General features: G+C 36.4%; 1 protein-coding gene and 1 long non-coding RNA gene across 2 annotated transcripts; one reads left to right on the top strand and one right to left on the bottom strand.

Moving 5' to 3' along the window:
* Positions 1-1251: 1251 nt before the first annotated feature.
* Positions 1252-4806, top strand: LOC134047481 (uncharacterized). Its single transcript, XR_009933444.1, has 2 exons — positions 1252-1352; positions 4590-4806. It is a non-coding gene; the product is annotated as an uncharacterized LOC134047481 (long non-coding RNA).
* Positions 4807-8993: 4187 nt separating this feature from the next.
* Positions 8994-17201, bottom strand: LYPD6 (LY6/PLAUR domain containing 6). Its single transcript, XM_062498379.1, has 4 exons — positions 17075-17201; positions 15426-15524; positions 13164-13294; positions 8994-9218 (listed from the first exon to the last, which is right to left on the bottom strand). The coding sequence occupies exons 1-4, from the start codon at positions 17199-17201 to the stop codon at positions 9012-9014; spliced, it is 564 nt and encodes a 187-aa protein (XP_062354363.1). The 3' UTR covers positions 8994-9011.
* Between the last annotated feature and the right edge of the window lie 417 nt (positions 17202-17618).

The raw sequence follows: 17618 nt of genomic DNA, 5'->3' as shown, positions 1-17618 counted from the left end.
AGGATTTTTTTATTCCTAATTTTCACTGGGAGTTCACTGCTTTATTCCTGCCATGCTCCTGCAACCGGTGCAGGATTTCGAATTTATAGAATTTATATTTACAAATATTTCTTGATTTCTGTTTGTCCTGGTTTACAATACAACATACATATTCTATTACCATCTGAGAAGGGTGATCATCCTTATCTCTGTGGGAAATGTCTCCTGTTAATGGCCAATCACTGATAAGGGTGATCATCCTTATCTCTGGGGAAATGTCTCCTGTTAATGGCCAATCGCTGATAAGGGTGATCATCCTTATCTCTGGGGAAATGTCTCCTGTTAATGGCCAATCGCTGATAAGGGTGATCATCCTTATCTCTGGGGAAATGTCTCCTGTTAATGGGCCATCACTGATAAGGGTGATCATCCTTATCTCTGTGGAAATGTCTCCTGTTAATGGGCCATAACTGATAAGGGTGATCATCCTTATCTCTGGGGAAATGTCTCCTGTTAATGGGCCATAACTGATAAGGGTGATCATCCTTATCTCTGGGGAAATGTCTCCTGTTAATGGCCAATCACTGATAAGGGTGATCATCCTTATCTCTGTGGAAATGTCTCCTGTTAATGGCCCATCACTGATAAGGGTGATCATCCTTATCTCTGTGGAAATGTCTCCTGTTAATGGCCCATCACTGATAAGGGTGATCATCCTTATCTCTGTGGAAATGTCTCCTGTTAATGGCCATCACTGGGAAGGGTGATCATCCTTATCTCTGTGGAAATGTCTCCTGTTAATGGCCAATCACTGATAAGGGTGATCATCCTTATCTCTGTGGAAATGTCTCCTGTTAATGGCCAATCACTGATAAGGGTGATCATCCTTATCTCTGTGGAAATGTCTCCTGTTAATGGCCAATCACTGATAAGGGTGATCATCCTTATCTCTGTGGAAATGTCTCCTGTTGATGGCCATCACTGATAAGGGTGATCATCCTTATCTCTGTGGAAATGTCTCCTGTTGATGGCCATCACTGATAAGGGTGATCATCCTTATCTCTGTGGAAATGTCTCCTGTTAATGGCCCATCACTGATAAGGGTGATCATCCTTATCTCTGTGGGAAGTATCTCCTGTTAATGGGCCATTGAGTCCTACTGTATAACTGATAAGATTCCATCATCCCATTGGGAGATGCTCCAGCCAGGAGGACGAGCCAAGCCTTTCCTACCTAGATAAAAACTGAGGTTTAGAACGCCAAAAGCGGCCTTTTTCCACTGGATTCCAGAGGAAGAACCAGGTTTTTATCCACATCATCGCTGGACCCCTTGGAGGAAAACTGCACCAGCACCCTGACTGACAGGGTATCAGGTTGTATCCTGACTCTGTCAGTGGTTTTATTTTTATTATTGCATGTATTTTGTTTTTTCTCTTTTTTTTTTTTTCCTCTTCCCTATTAAAAATTGTATTACTGACTTGAAGTCTCACTGGTTTTGCTGTTCAAACCAGTACACTGTTAAACTGCGCTTAACTTGGGAGAGAGAGAATAAAGAGGGATGGAAAAAAAAAATCAAATTCATCCTCTAAAGTGTCACACAGAGGGAATAAAAGTCCTGCAGAAATGGGGATAAAAGTGGGAAAATAATTGGAAAAATCAGTGTACAGCAGTGGAGGAGAATGGCAAAAATGATCCCAAAGTGAGCGGGGTTTGGGATTTGGGGAATCTCGGTGCAGAATTTCCGAGAGAGGGACAGGAGGGCAAGGTCCTGGTGCAACACCCGGAGAAAAGAGCTGGGAATGATTGATATGGAATTTGATAGAGGTGATGAAAGCACAAGTGCACGACATGGAAATGGCAGCACTCTGCATTTTATAGAGGAAAATGTTTCTGGGGGAATTGTGTATTTTTGTTGTGTTTTGTCTTGATATTGATGTACACTGTATAATTTTAGATGTATATATATGTGTATATTTTTATATATATTTATATTGTTTTGGCTGAGAGATGGAGAGCAGGAAGGGAAGGTTCTAATGCAAAACACCGAGATTTGGAGATAGAAATATATAAATATAGAAAATAGCTAAAAATTAGAATATAGAAAAGTTTATATAAATTATTACAATACAATAATTGTGAATAAATTCTAATATAAATTATATTTATATTTTATACTTAGAAAGGATTTATGTATGAGTTATAATTTTATTTTATTTTTATAGTGATGTATATTATTTATATGTATATATTTATATTTTTGGCTGAGATGGAAGGGAATGTTCTAATGCAAAACACCGAGATTTGGAGATAGAAATATATAAATATAGAAAATAGCTCAAAATTATAATACAGAAACATTTATATAAATTACTGCAATATAATAATTGTAAATGAATTTAATTATAATATAAATTATATTTATCTATATTTTATACCTAGAAAAGCTTTTTGTATGAGTTATAATTTTATTTGATTTTCATATTGATGTATATTATATTTATATATATAAATATGTTTATATTTATGTTGTTTTGGTTGAGAGATGCAGAGCAGGAAGGGAAGGTTCTAATGTAAAACACCGAGATTTGGAGATAGAAATATATAAATATAGAAAATAGCTAAAAATTAGAATATAGAAACATTTATATAAATTATTACAATAATTGTAAATTAATTCTAATATGAATTATGTTTATATTTTACACGTAGAAAGTATTTATGTATGAGTTATAATTTTATTTTTATAGTGATGAATATTATATATATTTATATTTATATGTATATATTTATATTTTTGGCTGAGATGGAAGGGAAGGTTCTAATGTAAAACACTGAGATTTGGAGATATAAATATATAAATATATCTATAGAAAATAGTAAAAATTATAATACAGAAACATTTATATAAATTATTAAATATCATTGTGAATAAATTCATTTTTAGAAATTATATTATATATAATTTTATAGAAGAGATTTGTCTATGAGTTTTATATTTTTATATTTATTTTTTTTTGTCTTGATGTGTGTTATCTCTTTTATATGTATGTATATGTATATATTTTATATTTTAACTTTTCTATTTATGGATTTTGATATTTTTGCATCTGTTTTATCTACGATGGATAATTTAATATTTGCAAAGAGAAGATGTAGTAGACATTTATATTTATATTTATATTTATATTTATATTTATATTTATATTTATATTTATATTTATATTTATATTTATATTTGTATTTGTATTTATATTTATATTTATATTTATATTTGTATTTATAATTGTATATTTATATTTAAATATATATTTATATTTATTTTTTAATTTTTATATTTATATGTTTATGTATATATTTAGATTTGTATATTTCTGTTGATACTTGTATTTATATTTATACTTGTATTTATATTTGTATTTGTATTTATATCTATATTTATATATATTTATATATAAATATATGTGAAAATACATATTTTATATCTATTTATATATCAATATATATAAATATATATGAAAATTGAATATATAGATATGAAAATATATATTAAAAATATATAAAATATGTATGAAAACATAAAAATATATAAGAAAATATATATAAAATAGATATTAAAAATATATTAATATATATGAAAATGGATATTAAAAATATATTAATATATATAAATATATATGAAAACATATATTGATATATAAATATATATGAAAATAGATATAAAAATATATATTTATATATCTTCCTATATATAATATATAAAATTGGATATATTAATATATGAATATATATATTTTATATATATTTTATATATATTTATATATTGATATATTAAATATTTAGAGAAAAATATTTATGAAATTAAATATATATATAATATAAATAAGTATTTAATATAAATATATGTTTAATATAAATATTTAATATAAATATATGTTTAATATAAATATATGTTTAATAAAAGTATATAATATAAATATATATTTAATATAAATATATAATATAAACATATTTAATATAAATATATAATATAAACATATATTTAATATAACTATATGTTTAATATAAATATATATTTAATCTAAATATATGTTTAATATGAATATATATTTAATCTGAATATATATTTAATAATACAAATGACAACATTATTAAAATATAAAAATATCTAAAAATTAAGAAATGTGAATAAATATAAATACATATTTAAAATATAAATGAAAAAATCCACTATTTATATATAGTTTACATTAATATATTCGAAAATAGATATTCTATATATGTATTTATATATATAATATATAAAAATACACATGAAAACACATTAAAATATATATTTATATGCATGTACCTATTAAACATACCCAGAAAATAAACTGCTATTTGACAAATATTTATTAAATCAGCCAGGAAAGCCGATAGCTCTATAAAAATAGATATTAAAATCTCGATAAAACAGAAGAGCAGTGCTGGTGAGCAGGGGGACGTTTGGGGAAAGAATTGGAAAAAGGGAGACGAGGCAACGAGGGGACATTTTGTGACATTTTGTGACATTTTGGGGTCAGATGGGGACAGTGGAGGATTGAAGAACAGAACATTTCTCATTTTTGCAGGCAGCAAGAGGAGCAGGAATTCCAGCAAAAGCCACGACTCGACCCCGTTATTTACGGACCTCAAATGCTTTGTGGGTTCCTTCTTCTCAACTTTGCCTTTTTGGTGAGAGGTAGCATTTGGAGAGAGGTAAAAAAACTGCTTTAATTTGAAATGTTGCAAAAAAAGAAATGTTATTATTCGAAAATTTCAAAAAGTTACAATAAAACTTCAGCTTTATTCTTTTATTTTTCATTTATCCACAAATCCTTACTGAGTCCCTGCCCCTTTTCCTTCTATTCCCTACAACCAAAAAATAAAAATCCCCAAAATCGAGCTGTGCTCAGGGAATTTTATTTTAAATCAGGTAAATAATGAATCATTGAGAACTGCAATAATAAAAATTGTCAATAATAAAAATTGTCAATAATAAAAAATAAATAAAAAATAATAAATAATAAATAAAAAATAAAAAATAAAAAATAAAAAATAATAAATAATAAATAATAAATAATAAATAATAAATAATAAATAATGAATCAGTCCCGTGTTTTCTTCCTGGTGAGCTCTGGGGCTTATTTGGTACAAATTATTATTTTATTTTATTTTATTTTATTTTATTTTATTTTATTTTATTTTAATTTATTTTTACACAAAACCTGAAAAATACCTGTTTATTTCGGGATTTCCATTTTTTTCTCTTTTTCCTGCTGTTCCCTCTCATTTCCAATTTCCATTTTTTTTCTAATTTTCCTGCTATTCCCTCTAATTATTTTCTAATTTCCATTTTTTTCCTAAATTTCCCGCTGTTGCCTCTCATTTCCAATTATTTTTTTCCAATTTTCCTGCTGTTCCTTCTCATTTATAATTTCCAATTTTTTGTAATTTTCCTGCTGTTCCCTCTAATTTCCAATTTCCAATTTCTGATTTTTTCCAATTTTCCTGCTGTTCCCTCTCATTTATAATTTCCAATTATTTTTTTCTAATTTTCCTGGTGTTCCCTCTCATTTCTAATTTCCATTTTTTTCAAATTTTCCTTCTATTCCTTCTAATTCCAATTTCTATTTTTTTCTAATTTTCCTGCTATTCCCTCTAATTAATTTCTAATTTCCATTTTTTTTCTAATTTTCCTTCTTTTGCCTCTAATTTCCAATTCCCAATTTTCCTGCTGTTCCCTTTAATTTCCAATTCTTTTCCCAATTTTCCTGCTGTTGCCTCTAATTTCTAATTTCCACTTTTTTCTAATTTTCCTGGTGTTCCCTCTAATTTCCAATTTCCAATTTCTGATTTTTTCCACTTTTCCTGCTGTTCCCTCTAATTTATAAATTCCAATTTTTTTTTTTCTAATTTTCCTGGTCTTCCCTCTAATTTCTAATTTCCAATTTTTTTCTAATTTTCCTTCTCTTGCCTCTAATTTCCTATTTCCAATTTTCCTGCTGTTCCCTTTAATTTCCAATTATTTTTTTTCTAATTTTCCTGCTGTTCCCTCTGATTTCCAGTTTCCAATTTCTGACTTTTTCCAATTTTCCTGCTGTTCCCTCTAATTCCACAGCCGCAATTTTATCACGCACCTCACGGTGGATATTTAACCCATTTATTTATGCAAATATACAGAATTTACACCCGTTAAAAACAATTAGAACATTTCAAAACAATATCCCTAAAAAAATAAATAAGGTGCAGCTCGTTATTTTTGGGGTTTGGAACCCCAAACTTGTACAGGGGAGGGGTTCAGAAATATTAATTTCATTTTTATTATTATTATTATTATTATTATTAGTGTTATTTTTTTATTTAAAGGGTGATTCCAGAAGAGAAACAAGCTTTGATATTTATTTATTTTTTTTTTGGGGGGGGAATCTCCAGAGCCAAGTGGAATTTGCATAGAAAAAGAAATTAAAACTCTCAAATCCAGACATGGGTGAGGAAATCTTGAAAGGACAGAAAAATTCCAGGTTTGGCTGGGAAGCGAGACCAAAAAAAAAAAAAAAATATTGGTTTTATATTAAAAATAATTACCAAAAAAAACCCCCAATTTTTATAAAGATGTATATATTAAAATTCATATATATATATATATATATAAAATTTGGAATAAAATCCATTGTAAATCAAACGGAGCTTTTGCTTTCCTGGAGAAATCTGGAATTAAAGTGAGGAGCAAGAGCAGCTCCAAGAAATCTCCCTGGAAAATTCAATCCCAAGGTCACAAAATTCAGGAGAGCTCCTTCCCAGGAGCAAATTCCCGATTTTTCAGAATATCCCACATGGATTCTGTGATCTGGGGAGCTCTCCAGGATTCTGCATTCCCCTGTAATTCCCCCCCCCCCCCCCCCCCAAAAAAAAATAATAATAAAAAAAAATTAAAACCTTTTGAGATTAAAACCACCAAAATTTGATAAAGTTACCTTGGAGCAGGAATAGAAAAAAAGAAAAAACAAACAAACAAAAAACAACAACAACAACAAAAAGCTCCTGAAAGAATAATTAATGATTATTTTAATGAAATTAATTATGAAATTAATTATAAAACTGTTTAAAGCAAGTCCGTGACACCCTGCTTTTATTACTGACTTTGCAAGACAAAGTTGATTCTTTTTTTAAAAAAAAAAAAAAAGTCATGTAAAACATTTTTTAATATATATAATTACATTTTTTAAAATATAATTTATGCATTACAGGCTCACTGACTTGCAAACCATCTTTTTTTTTGTTGGGTTTTTTTTTTGTTTTGTTTTTTGGGTTTTTTTTTGTTTTTCCTGGCAAAAATCAGCGTTTCAGGAATATTTTTTTCCCAGCACTTCCAAACCCTCCTCGATGTTACAAAAATAAATATTGCATCCGTGATTTCCAAGTGGATCAAGCAGCACAGGTCACCCAAAAGAAAAAAAAAAACATCTGGAGCTGCGAGCATCCCAAAATCCAGGAAAGAAAAATTCCCAGGAGATGTTCAGGATTCGTTTTCCTTCTTTCAGGTTGTGGGGTTTGGGGCTAAAATGGGGGGAAAAATGGAAATATTCCCTCCAAAAAAAAATCCGGCGGGAATCAGGTGCTCGCTCGGAGGATGTGGATGTCAAATCCCGCTGGGAATGAGGATTTTTGGGATTTCTCTGCTTTGGGAATTCCAGCTTGGTCTGGGGTGATGGAGCTGCTGCTCTGCAGGAATCTTCTCCTTTCCAGCAATTTCCTTCTTCCATTAATTTGCTTCCCGGGAAAATCTCCTCCTTTCCAGGAATCTCCTCCTCCTTCCCAGGAATCTCCTCCTTTTTTCCAGGAATCTCCTCCTCCTTCCCAGGAATCTCCTCCTCCTTCTCAGGAATCTCCTCCGCCTTTCCAGGAGTCTCTTCCTCCTTTCCAGGAATCTCTTCCTCCTTCTTCCAGGAATCTCTTCCTCCTTCTTCCAGGAATCTCATCCTCCTTTTTTCCAGGAATCTCATCCTTCTTCCAGGAATTTACTTCCCAGGAATCTCCTCTTCCTTCCCAGGAATCTCTTCCTCCTTTCCAGGAATCTCCTCCTTCTTCCCGGGAATCTCTTCCCCCTTCCCAGGAATCTGCTCCTTTCCAGCCCCCCGAGGATGTTTGTTAATTACCGCGTGTTAATGAGAGGCGGAGTTAATGAGCCGGGAATGATCCATCCACACCCGCGGGATGTTCCCGAGGGGAAGCGACGATCCCAGCAGTGACGTGACACCTTCAATGCCAGCTCTTCCCGAGACAGGCCGGGCTTTATCCGAGTCAGACTGCACTCGGTGGCTTTTCCAGCCCGAGAGTCTTTCCCGGGATGAGCCCGGGATTAGCGCGGGGTTCCGGGAATTCTCTCCTGGATTTCTTTCGGGGAGCGGGGCGTGCGTGGGGATTTCACTGCGTGGTGATCCCGACCTCGGGATGGGCCGGGGACCGCGAGGGAGCTCAGGAGAGTGCGGCTGTCCGGGCTCAGCTGGGGCAGCGGGCACTGCCACCGTCCCTGTCACCGTCCCTGTCACCGTCCCTGCCACTGTCACCATCCCTGTCCCTGCCACCGTCCCTGCCACCGTCCCTGCCACTGTCACCATCCCTGTCCCTGCCACCGTCCTTGTCACCATCCCTGGCACTGTTCCTATCCTGGCACCGTCCCTGTCGCTGTCCCTGTCGCTGTCCCTGTCCCCTGTCCCCCGGTTGTCGTTGTCACTGTCCCCCGGCTGTCCCAGTCCTTGTCCCCCGTCTGTCGCTGTCCCTGTCCCCCGTCTGTCCCAGTCCTTGTCCCCCGTCTGTCGCTGTCTCTGTCCCCCGGCTGTCACTGTCCCCCGGCTGTCCCTGTCCCCCGTCTGTCGCTGTCCCTGTCCCCCGTCTGTCGCTGTCTCTGTCCCCCGGCTGTCACTGTCCCCCGGCTGTCGCTGTCACTGTCCCCTGTCCCCCGGCTGTCGCTGTCACTGCCCCCGGCTGTCGTTGTCTCTGTCCCCCGGCTGTCACTGTCCCCCGGCTGTCGCCGTGGTTGTCGCCGTGAGCCAGCGCTGTGCCAGCAGCGCCAGGCCGATGCCGAGCGGCGCGGCCGGGCCGGGAGGGGACAGCGGCGCGGTGTCACTGAGCGGGGACAGCGTGGAGAACACGGCGTCGGAAGAGTTCCGGGGCAGCGGCAGGTTACAGATCGTGCCCTCGCAGCAGGATGTGCACACCTGGGAATGACGGACAGGGAATGGGAATGAGCCACAGGGAATGGGAGTGAGCGACAGGGAATGGGAGTGAGCCACAGGGAATGGGAGTGAGCCACAGGGAATGGGAGTGACGGACAGGGAATGGGAATGAGCGACAGGGAATGGGAGTGACGGACAGGGAATGGGAATGAGCGACAGGGAATGGGAATGACGGACAGGGAATGGGAGTGACGGACAGGGAATGGGAGTGATGGACGGAGAATGGGAATGACGGACAGGGAATGGGAATGATGGACAGGGAATGGGAGTGACGGACAGGGAATGGGAGTGATGGACGGAGAAGGGGAATGACGGACAGGGAATGGGAATGAGCGACAGGGAATGGGAGTGACGGACAGGGAATGGGAATGAGCGACAGGGAATGGGAGTGAGCCACAGGGAATGGGAGTGAGCCACAGGGAATGGGAGTGAGCCACAGGGAATGGGAGTGACGGACAGGGAATGGGAGTGATGGACAGGGAATGGGAGTGATGGACAGAGAATGGGAATGACGGACAGGGAATGGGAATGATGGACAGGGAATGGGAGTGACGGACAGGGAATGGGAGTGATGGACGGAGAAGGGGAATGACGGACAGGGAATGGGAATGAGCGACAGGGAATGGGAGTGACGGACAGGGAATGGGAATGAGCGACAGGGAATGGGAGTGAGCAACAGGGAATGGGAATGACGGACAGGGAATGGGAATGAGCGACAGGGAATGGGAGTGACGGACAGGGAATGGGAGTGATGGACGGAGAATGGGAATGACGGACAGGGAATGGGAACGATGGACAGGGAATGGGAGTGACGGACAGGGAATGGGAGTGATGGACAGGGAATGGAATGAGCGACAGGGAATGGGAGTGATGGACAGGGAATGGAGTGATGAACGGGGAATGACATAATGGGAAATGACAGGGAATAACAGGGAATGGGAATAACAGGGAAAACCGAGAATGGGAATAACAGGGGAAACAGGGAATGAGGAATTCCAGGGAGAAAAATTAAGGAAGAATAATGTATATAGTATATTTTGTGAATGGAATGGAATGGAATAGAATAGAAATAGAATAGAATAGAATAGAATAGAATAGAATAGAATAGAAATAGAAATAGAATAGAAATATGTTATATATTGTGTATTATTATACATAGATCTATATTGATTTATATCACACGTTACATCTAATACACTCTATTTTTTTGTGGATATATAAAATATATTGTAAAATGTATTGTATATACTATATATTTTATTTTATATACTATAAAATGTATTGTATTGCATATTGTACATATACTTCAGTATACATATAGATAATACATCTTATTTATTATATATAGGTTTATTTTATCTATAAATATGTGCAATATAGAGGGAATATATTGTATATATTGTATAACGTGCATTATATATTATATATTATTTATAACATGTATTCTATTATATATTGCAATGTATTATAGCCACAGTATATTTTATATCTGGCATATATGATATATAATGTACGTTATATATTACACTATGTATATTGTATTTTATGTGCTTTATACTATTGATTTTATGTAATGTTTATATATATTATGTATTTACACAACACCATTTCATATTTAATACATATTATCGATTATTATATATGTAATTAAAATTAAAATTAAAATTATATTTATATTTATATTTATATTTATATTTATATTTATATTTATATTTATATTTATATTTATATTTATACTTTACTATATTATATCTAATATATTGTCTCTATTAGGTATATATAATATATACTACATAATATATAAAATTATATGTTGCATACTAATATATCTAATATATATTGTATATTATTATAGATTGCATACAAATATTACAGTATACTGCATGTATTATAATTTTATATAATATAAAAGTATTATACACATAAATTATATATTAGTATGATATATCGACATTATTATATTATACATATTATCTATTATATATATAATTTATACATTGTATATATATTACATATAGTATAGAATGTTATATAATAATGAAATATATACAATATATACTTTATGTATCTGCTATGTATAAAATAAATAGAATTTGTACTAGATATCGAAAATATGTACAATATATCTAAAATATGTACTGTATATATAAAATATGTCCTATATATATAAAATATGTACAATATACATAAAATATGTGCTATGTTTAAAATATGTCCTGTATATATAAAATATATGGAATATGTGCTAGATATATAAAATATGTGCAATATATCTAAAATACGTACAGTATGTATAAAATATGTACCATATATCTAAAATACATACAATATATATAAATTACATGCGATATATCCAAAATACGTCCAATATATCTAAAATATGTACCATATATCTAAAATATGTGCAATATATCTAAAATACGTACCATATATCTAAAATACGTACAGTATATCTAAAATATGTGCGATATATCTAAAATACGTACAGTATATATAAAATATGTACCATATATCTAAAATACGTACAGTATATATAAAATATGTGCTATATATCTAAAATACGTACAGTATATCTAAAATATGTACCATATATCTAAAATACATACAATATATATAAAATATGTGTGATATATCCAAAATACGTCCAATATATCTAAAATACGTACAGTATATATAAAATATGTGTGATATATCCAAAATATGTACAGTATATATAAAATATGTGCAATATATCTAAAATACGTACAGTATATATAAAATATGTACCATATATCTAAAATACGTACAGTATATATAAAATACGTACAGTATATATAAAATATGTGCAATATATCTAAAATATGTACAGTATATATAAAATATGTGCAATATATCTAAAATACGTACAGTATATATAAAATATGTACCATATATCTAAAATACGTACAGTATATATAAAATATGTACAGTATATATAAAATATGTGCAATATATCTAAAATACGTACAGTACATCTAAAAAATGTACCATATATCTAAAATACGTACAGTATATCTAAAATATGTGCGATATATCCAAAATACGTACAATATATATAAAATATGTACCATATATCTAAAATATGTACAGTATATATAAAATATGTGCGATATATCTAAAATACGTACAGTATATATAAAATATGTACCATATATCTAAAATACGTACAGTATATATAAAATATGTACCATATATCTAAAATACGTACAGTATATCTAAAATATGTACAGTATATATAAAATACATACCATATATCTAAAATACGTACCATATATCTAAAATACGTACAGTTTATATAAAATATGTACCATATATCCAAAATACATACAATATATATAAAATATGTACCATATATCTAAAATATGTGCAATATATCTAAAATACGTACCATATATCTAAAATACGTACAGTATATCTAAAATATGTGCGATATATCTAAAATACGTACAGTATATATAAAATATGTACCATATATCTAAAATACGTACCATATATCTAAAATACGTACAGTATATGTAAAATATGTGCAATATATCTAAAATACGTACAGTATATATAAAATATGTACCATATATCTAAAATACGTACAGTATATGTAAAATATGTGCTATATATCCAAAATACATACAATATATCTAAAATACGTACAGTATATATAAAATATGTGCGATATATCTTAAATATGTACCATATCTAAAAACAGATTCAACGTACGCCATATATATAATACACGAACCATACAACATTCCCACATATATCCTATTTCTCCACCCTTTCTCTCTAGATTTCCACACCCCATATTGACCACATAATATCATACGCACGGCGTACACATAAAATAGACTTTTCCCCTCAAATAACCGAATTCATCAAACAAAGAAATGTTGTTTTTTCCCGTTTCCTCCCCACCTTGTACTGCTCGTGTTTGATGTAGGAGCAGCCCGTGCTCAGGCACTCCTCGAGGGACGCGCAACGCTTGGTGACCGACACGCTCTCCCCGCTGGCCTTCAGCACGTGCTGGCTCAAGCAGTACCTTGTCCCTAAAAAACATGGAAAAAATATTTACCTGCTCAACCAGAGTCCAGCAGCAGGAGAAACAGGAGAGAAATCTTGGATTTATATCAAATCATGGGGTTTAAAAAAAAAATTATACTGAATTTTTGATGTATTTATGGGCTGGCTCAAGCAGTACCTTGTCCCTAAAAAACATGGAAAAAATATTTACCTGCTCAACCAGAGTCCAGCAGCAGGAGAAACAGGAGAGAAATCTTGGATTTATATCAAATCATGGGGTTTAAAAAAAAAATTATACTGAATTTTTGATGTATTTATGTGCTGGCTCAAGCAGTACCTTGTCCCTAAAAAACATGGAAAAAATATTTACCTGCTCAACCAGAGTCCAGCAGCAGGAGAAACAGGAGAGAAATCTTGGATTTATATCAAATTATGGGTTTTTAAAAAAAATATACATTGAATTTTTAATGTATTTATGTGCTGGTTGAAGCTGTAGCGTTTTGTTAAAAAACATGGGAAAAATCTTTATCCGCTCAATTCCCATTCCATGAGGGTCCAGCAGCAGGAGAAATAAGGAAGAAAAATTGGATTTTTATCAAATTTTGGGATTAAAAAAAAAAAAAAGAGGGAACATGAGGTAAAGGGAGGGATATTTCCATCTTTTCCAGCTTTTCATGCCCTAAAACTCAGCTTTATCCCTAAAGGAGCACCCAGTGTGCAGCAGCTCCCGGGATTTTGCAGAAAATCTGGATTTTATTTCTCCTGGTCAGGCAGATCCCACATGGAATAAATAAAGCTTCAAACAACACCCCATAACTCTTTTAGGGCTGTTTTATTCTTTATTCTTTATTCTTTATTCTTTATTCTTTATTCTTTATTCTTTATTCTTTATTCTTTTTTTTTCTTTATTCTTTCCTTTATTTTTTTATTTTTTTCTTTCTTTTCTTTTCTTTTTTCTTTTTTTTTTTTTTGGGGGGGGGGGGGGAATTTCCTGGCACAGAGAGCACGAGCATGGATGGCCGTCACCTCCAGCAAAAAATCCACCAGAAGGAATAAAATCCATACCCTTTTCTCCTGTCAAAACAAGGAATATCCTGGAATATCAGGTTCATCCCACGCCAGCCAGCCTGGGGAGGTTTTATTGTTGTTGATTTTAGCTCAAAGGAAGCAAATTCCGGGGCTGATAATGGGCCTGACACAGGGTGCAAACACAGAGGGGCCATCTCCTTCCAAAATAAATATTTTTCCAAAGGCAAAAAAATCCCAAAACGACCCAACCAAATGGGATTCTCTGGGGCTGTGGATAATCTCCATGATTTGTGAAGGAGGGGGAGATCTGGGGAGCTCAGCAGGGCCTGGATGGGATATCTGAGTGTTCGCATTAAAGGGGTTTTCTGAGCCATCCCCGATTTCAGAGCCCAAAAGGATTTATGGGATCAAACCACTGGAAAAAAAAAATAAAAAAAAAATCAAAATTCCAGTCGTGGCCGCCCTGCACGTGGATTTGTGCCGTAGGGGAGGGAAGTGAACACAGCCAGTAATGGTCCTGTAGGAGGAACAAAACTCCTAAAAATCCTTCCCTGTGAGGGTGGGGAGGGGCTGGGATGGAATTCCCAGAGCAGCTGTGGCTGCCCCTGGATCCCTGGGAATGCCCAAGGCCAGCCTGGAGCAGCCTGGAATAGTGGGAATTGTCCCTGGGCATGGAAGGGGATGAGCTTTAAGGTCCCTTCCGACCCAAACCAGTCTGGGATTCTAGGAAAACAACGCCATTATAATAAAATTTAATATCATTTAATTTAATCAATATCAATTTAATTTGATAAACATTAAACTAAATGTTTTAATCGCCAGCTGAGCCAGAGGAAAACAGGGAACAGCTCCAAGTCCTCAACCTCAGCAAGGAGACAGAAAAGCTTAGAGGATTAACTCCAGAATCCCATATTCCACATTTCTGGGAACGATCCCTTATTCCGCATTTCTGGGAACGATCCCTTATTCCACATTTCTGGGAACGATCCCTTATTCTGCATTTCTGGGAACGATCCCTTATTCCGCATTTCTGGGAATGATCTCATATTCTACACTTCTGGGAATAATCTCATATCCCACATTTCTGGGAATAAGGTTGGGAAGGACCCCTGGGATGGGGCTGCTTACCTCTGGGGCAGTAAACATCTGGAGCCCAGCGGTTGCACTCGTAATTGTCTGAGGCCTTTTCGCAGGTGAAACATTTAAATCCACGAGGATACGGCGTGGCTGAAAGGAACGGAAGATGTGGAGTTAACAGGAATGGATAACAGAGTGAAAACGACCCAATTAATCTGGTTTTGTGCTGCATTTTTTCCTCTTGAGTTCCAAATTTCTCCGAATTTTCCAGTCAGTGTCAGCAGGTTGGTTCTGGTTGGTAAAAGCCCGTCCCCCACAGCGCATTCAGGTTCCTGGGGGCTCGTCCCAGCTGTGCTTACCCAGCCAAAGTGCCCAGTGCTGACTTCAAAGGGAGTTAATGGGAGCTGGGAATGCTCATTCCCTCGGAATCAGAGCTCACATCCAACACTGAGGCTTTATCAGCGCTGATAACAAAATACCAGGTGGATTTAAACACTCTGGGAATTGTCCCAGCGAGGGAAAGGGCCTCTCCTGCTGAAGGGTCCAAAACCACTTTGCTGAACCTCCAGCTCTGAACAGAGACCTCTGTCCCAATTTATCTCACCAAACAAGAGCTAATTCCTTAATTGCTCTCCTGGCAGCACTTCAGGGGCACATTCAATCTATCCTCAAGGTGCTGCCACCTTCTCAGAAGCCAAACGGTGAACAGGTCACATTTATCAGTGAGCTGAACCTCTACAGCCCCAAGGGTCGCATCTTCACCCTCCCTCCTCATCGCCTCCTCCCCTTGCTCCCCAGATCCTGCTTGGGAATGAGAGGTGAAGAAAGAGGATTTCATGGCTTGCTTCCTTTCAGCTTTTAAGGAATAAGAAATTGCCCAGGAGCAGCTCTGGTGGGGCTGGGGCAACACAATAATTCAATTAATTCCTCTCACCCCTCACCTCCGACAGGTCACAGTTACAATATAAAATGGGAATTTCATCCTGCTTGCACAGAATTGAAGTTTTTCAGCCAACGAAGCAGCAGGTTTTCTGTGGGAGGAAAAGGCAGGGACAGCTCCACAGGCAGCGAGCTCTCATGGAATTCAGCAGGATTGTGTCTGGTAAAGTGAACGGACCGGTGAGGGTCTGGGGAAGAGCTAAAGATGCACAACTCCATTGCTCCAGGAGTTCCTGGAGTCGAGGCAGGAGCTCTCGGTGCCTCAGCAGCTGCCTGGAGCACCACGTGTCCTTTAAACCCATTTGATGCAGTTTTACACAGAATCATGGAATGGTTTGGGCTGGCAGGGACCTGGTTCGTACAGTCCCCGCTCTCATAGGGCTGAGGTGATGCGGAAGAAAAGCAGGATTTTGTGGGAGCTGTCCCTGCCCATGGCAGAGAGTGGAACAACATGGGCTTTGAGGTCCCTCCCAACCCAAACCATTCTGTGATCCCACGTAAATCCAGGTTAAAGGCAGAGCCAAAAACAAACAAACAGCCTCAGGAAGTGGGAAAAACGAAGGAAACGTGGCGAGATGAAATGTGGCACAGAGAAAGGCAGCAGCCCTTCTGGAAAATATCCCAGCGGCCTCTGAGGAAACAAGGACTGGAAATGGATTTTGGGTTGGGCTCCTGAGAGAATTGTAGTGGAAATCCACAAGCTGGAGGCTCAGGAGATGACGGACATTTCCCTGGTGCCTGTCCCAGGCAGAGTCACTCACTGGAGGGGTGGAGGTAGACGATGTCCTTGGCGGTGAAGTCGCGGCTCCGTGCGGCCGGAGCGCGGCCGGGCAGCAGCAGCAGGAACAGGAGCAGCAGGAGCAGCAGCAGCCCCGGTGGCCAGGCCATGGCCCGGCCAGGACCTGCTCATGCGGTGGCCGAGAATCCCCACCTGGAGAGAGTCACAGAATTCCAGAATTAACCGGGCTGGAAATGAGATCATCATGGAGTTCAGAGTGTGACCGACACCCCCCTGTCACCCAAACTCAGTGCCATATCCAGGATTTCCTCAAACACCTCCAGGGACGGTGACTCCACCACCTCCCTGGGCAGCCGTTCCCATTCCCAATCTCTCTTTCCACCAGGAAATGGTGGAGTGGAGATGAGTAGAGCAAACCCGCGAGGACCTGGCCACCACCTCGTCGCCACGACCCAGCCCCGGAGCCTCCCACTCCTGTGGTTATTTTGGCATCGACAGCCCTGGAAAGGACTTGGACAAAAGATCTCCCTGGATTTCCAGGGCAGTGGGAAGCTGGCTGGTCCCAC

This window comes from Cinclus cinclus, chromosome 9 (assembly GCF_963662255.1).
Source record: "Cinclus cinclus chromosome 9, bCinCin1.1, whole genome shotgun sequence".
Taxonomy (NCBI): domain Eukaryota; kingdom Metazoa; phylum Chordata; class Aves; order Passeriformes; family Cinclidae; genus Cinclus; species Cinclus cinclus.
Note: the sequence above shows the minus strand (reverse complement) of the source record. Positions and strands in the feature narration are given on the sequence as shown.

Excerpts from the sequence above, each read along its gene's own strand:
- LYPD6 (XM_062498379.1), bottom strand. The coding sequence starts at position 17,201 with ATGGCCTGGCCACCGGGGCTGCTGCTGCTCCTGCTGCTCCTGTTCCTG. Across the intron at positions 13,295-15,425 it reads AGATGTTTACTGCCCCAGAG|GGACAAGGTACTGCTTGAGC; the intron begins GTAAGCAGCCCC and ends CATGTTTTTTAG. Across the intron at positions 9,219-13,163 it reads TCAAACACGAGCAGTACAAG|GTGTGCACATCCTGCTGCGA; the intron begins GTGGGGAGGAAA and ends CGTCATTCCCAG.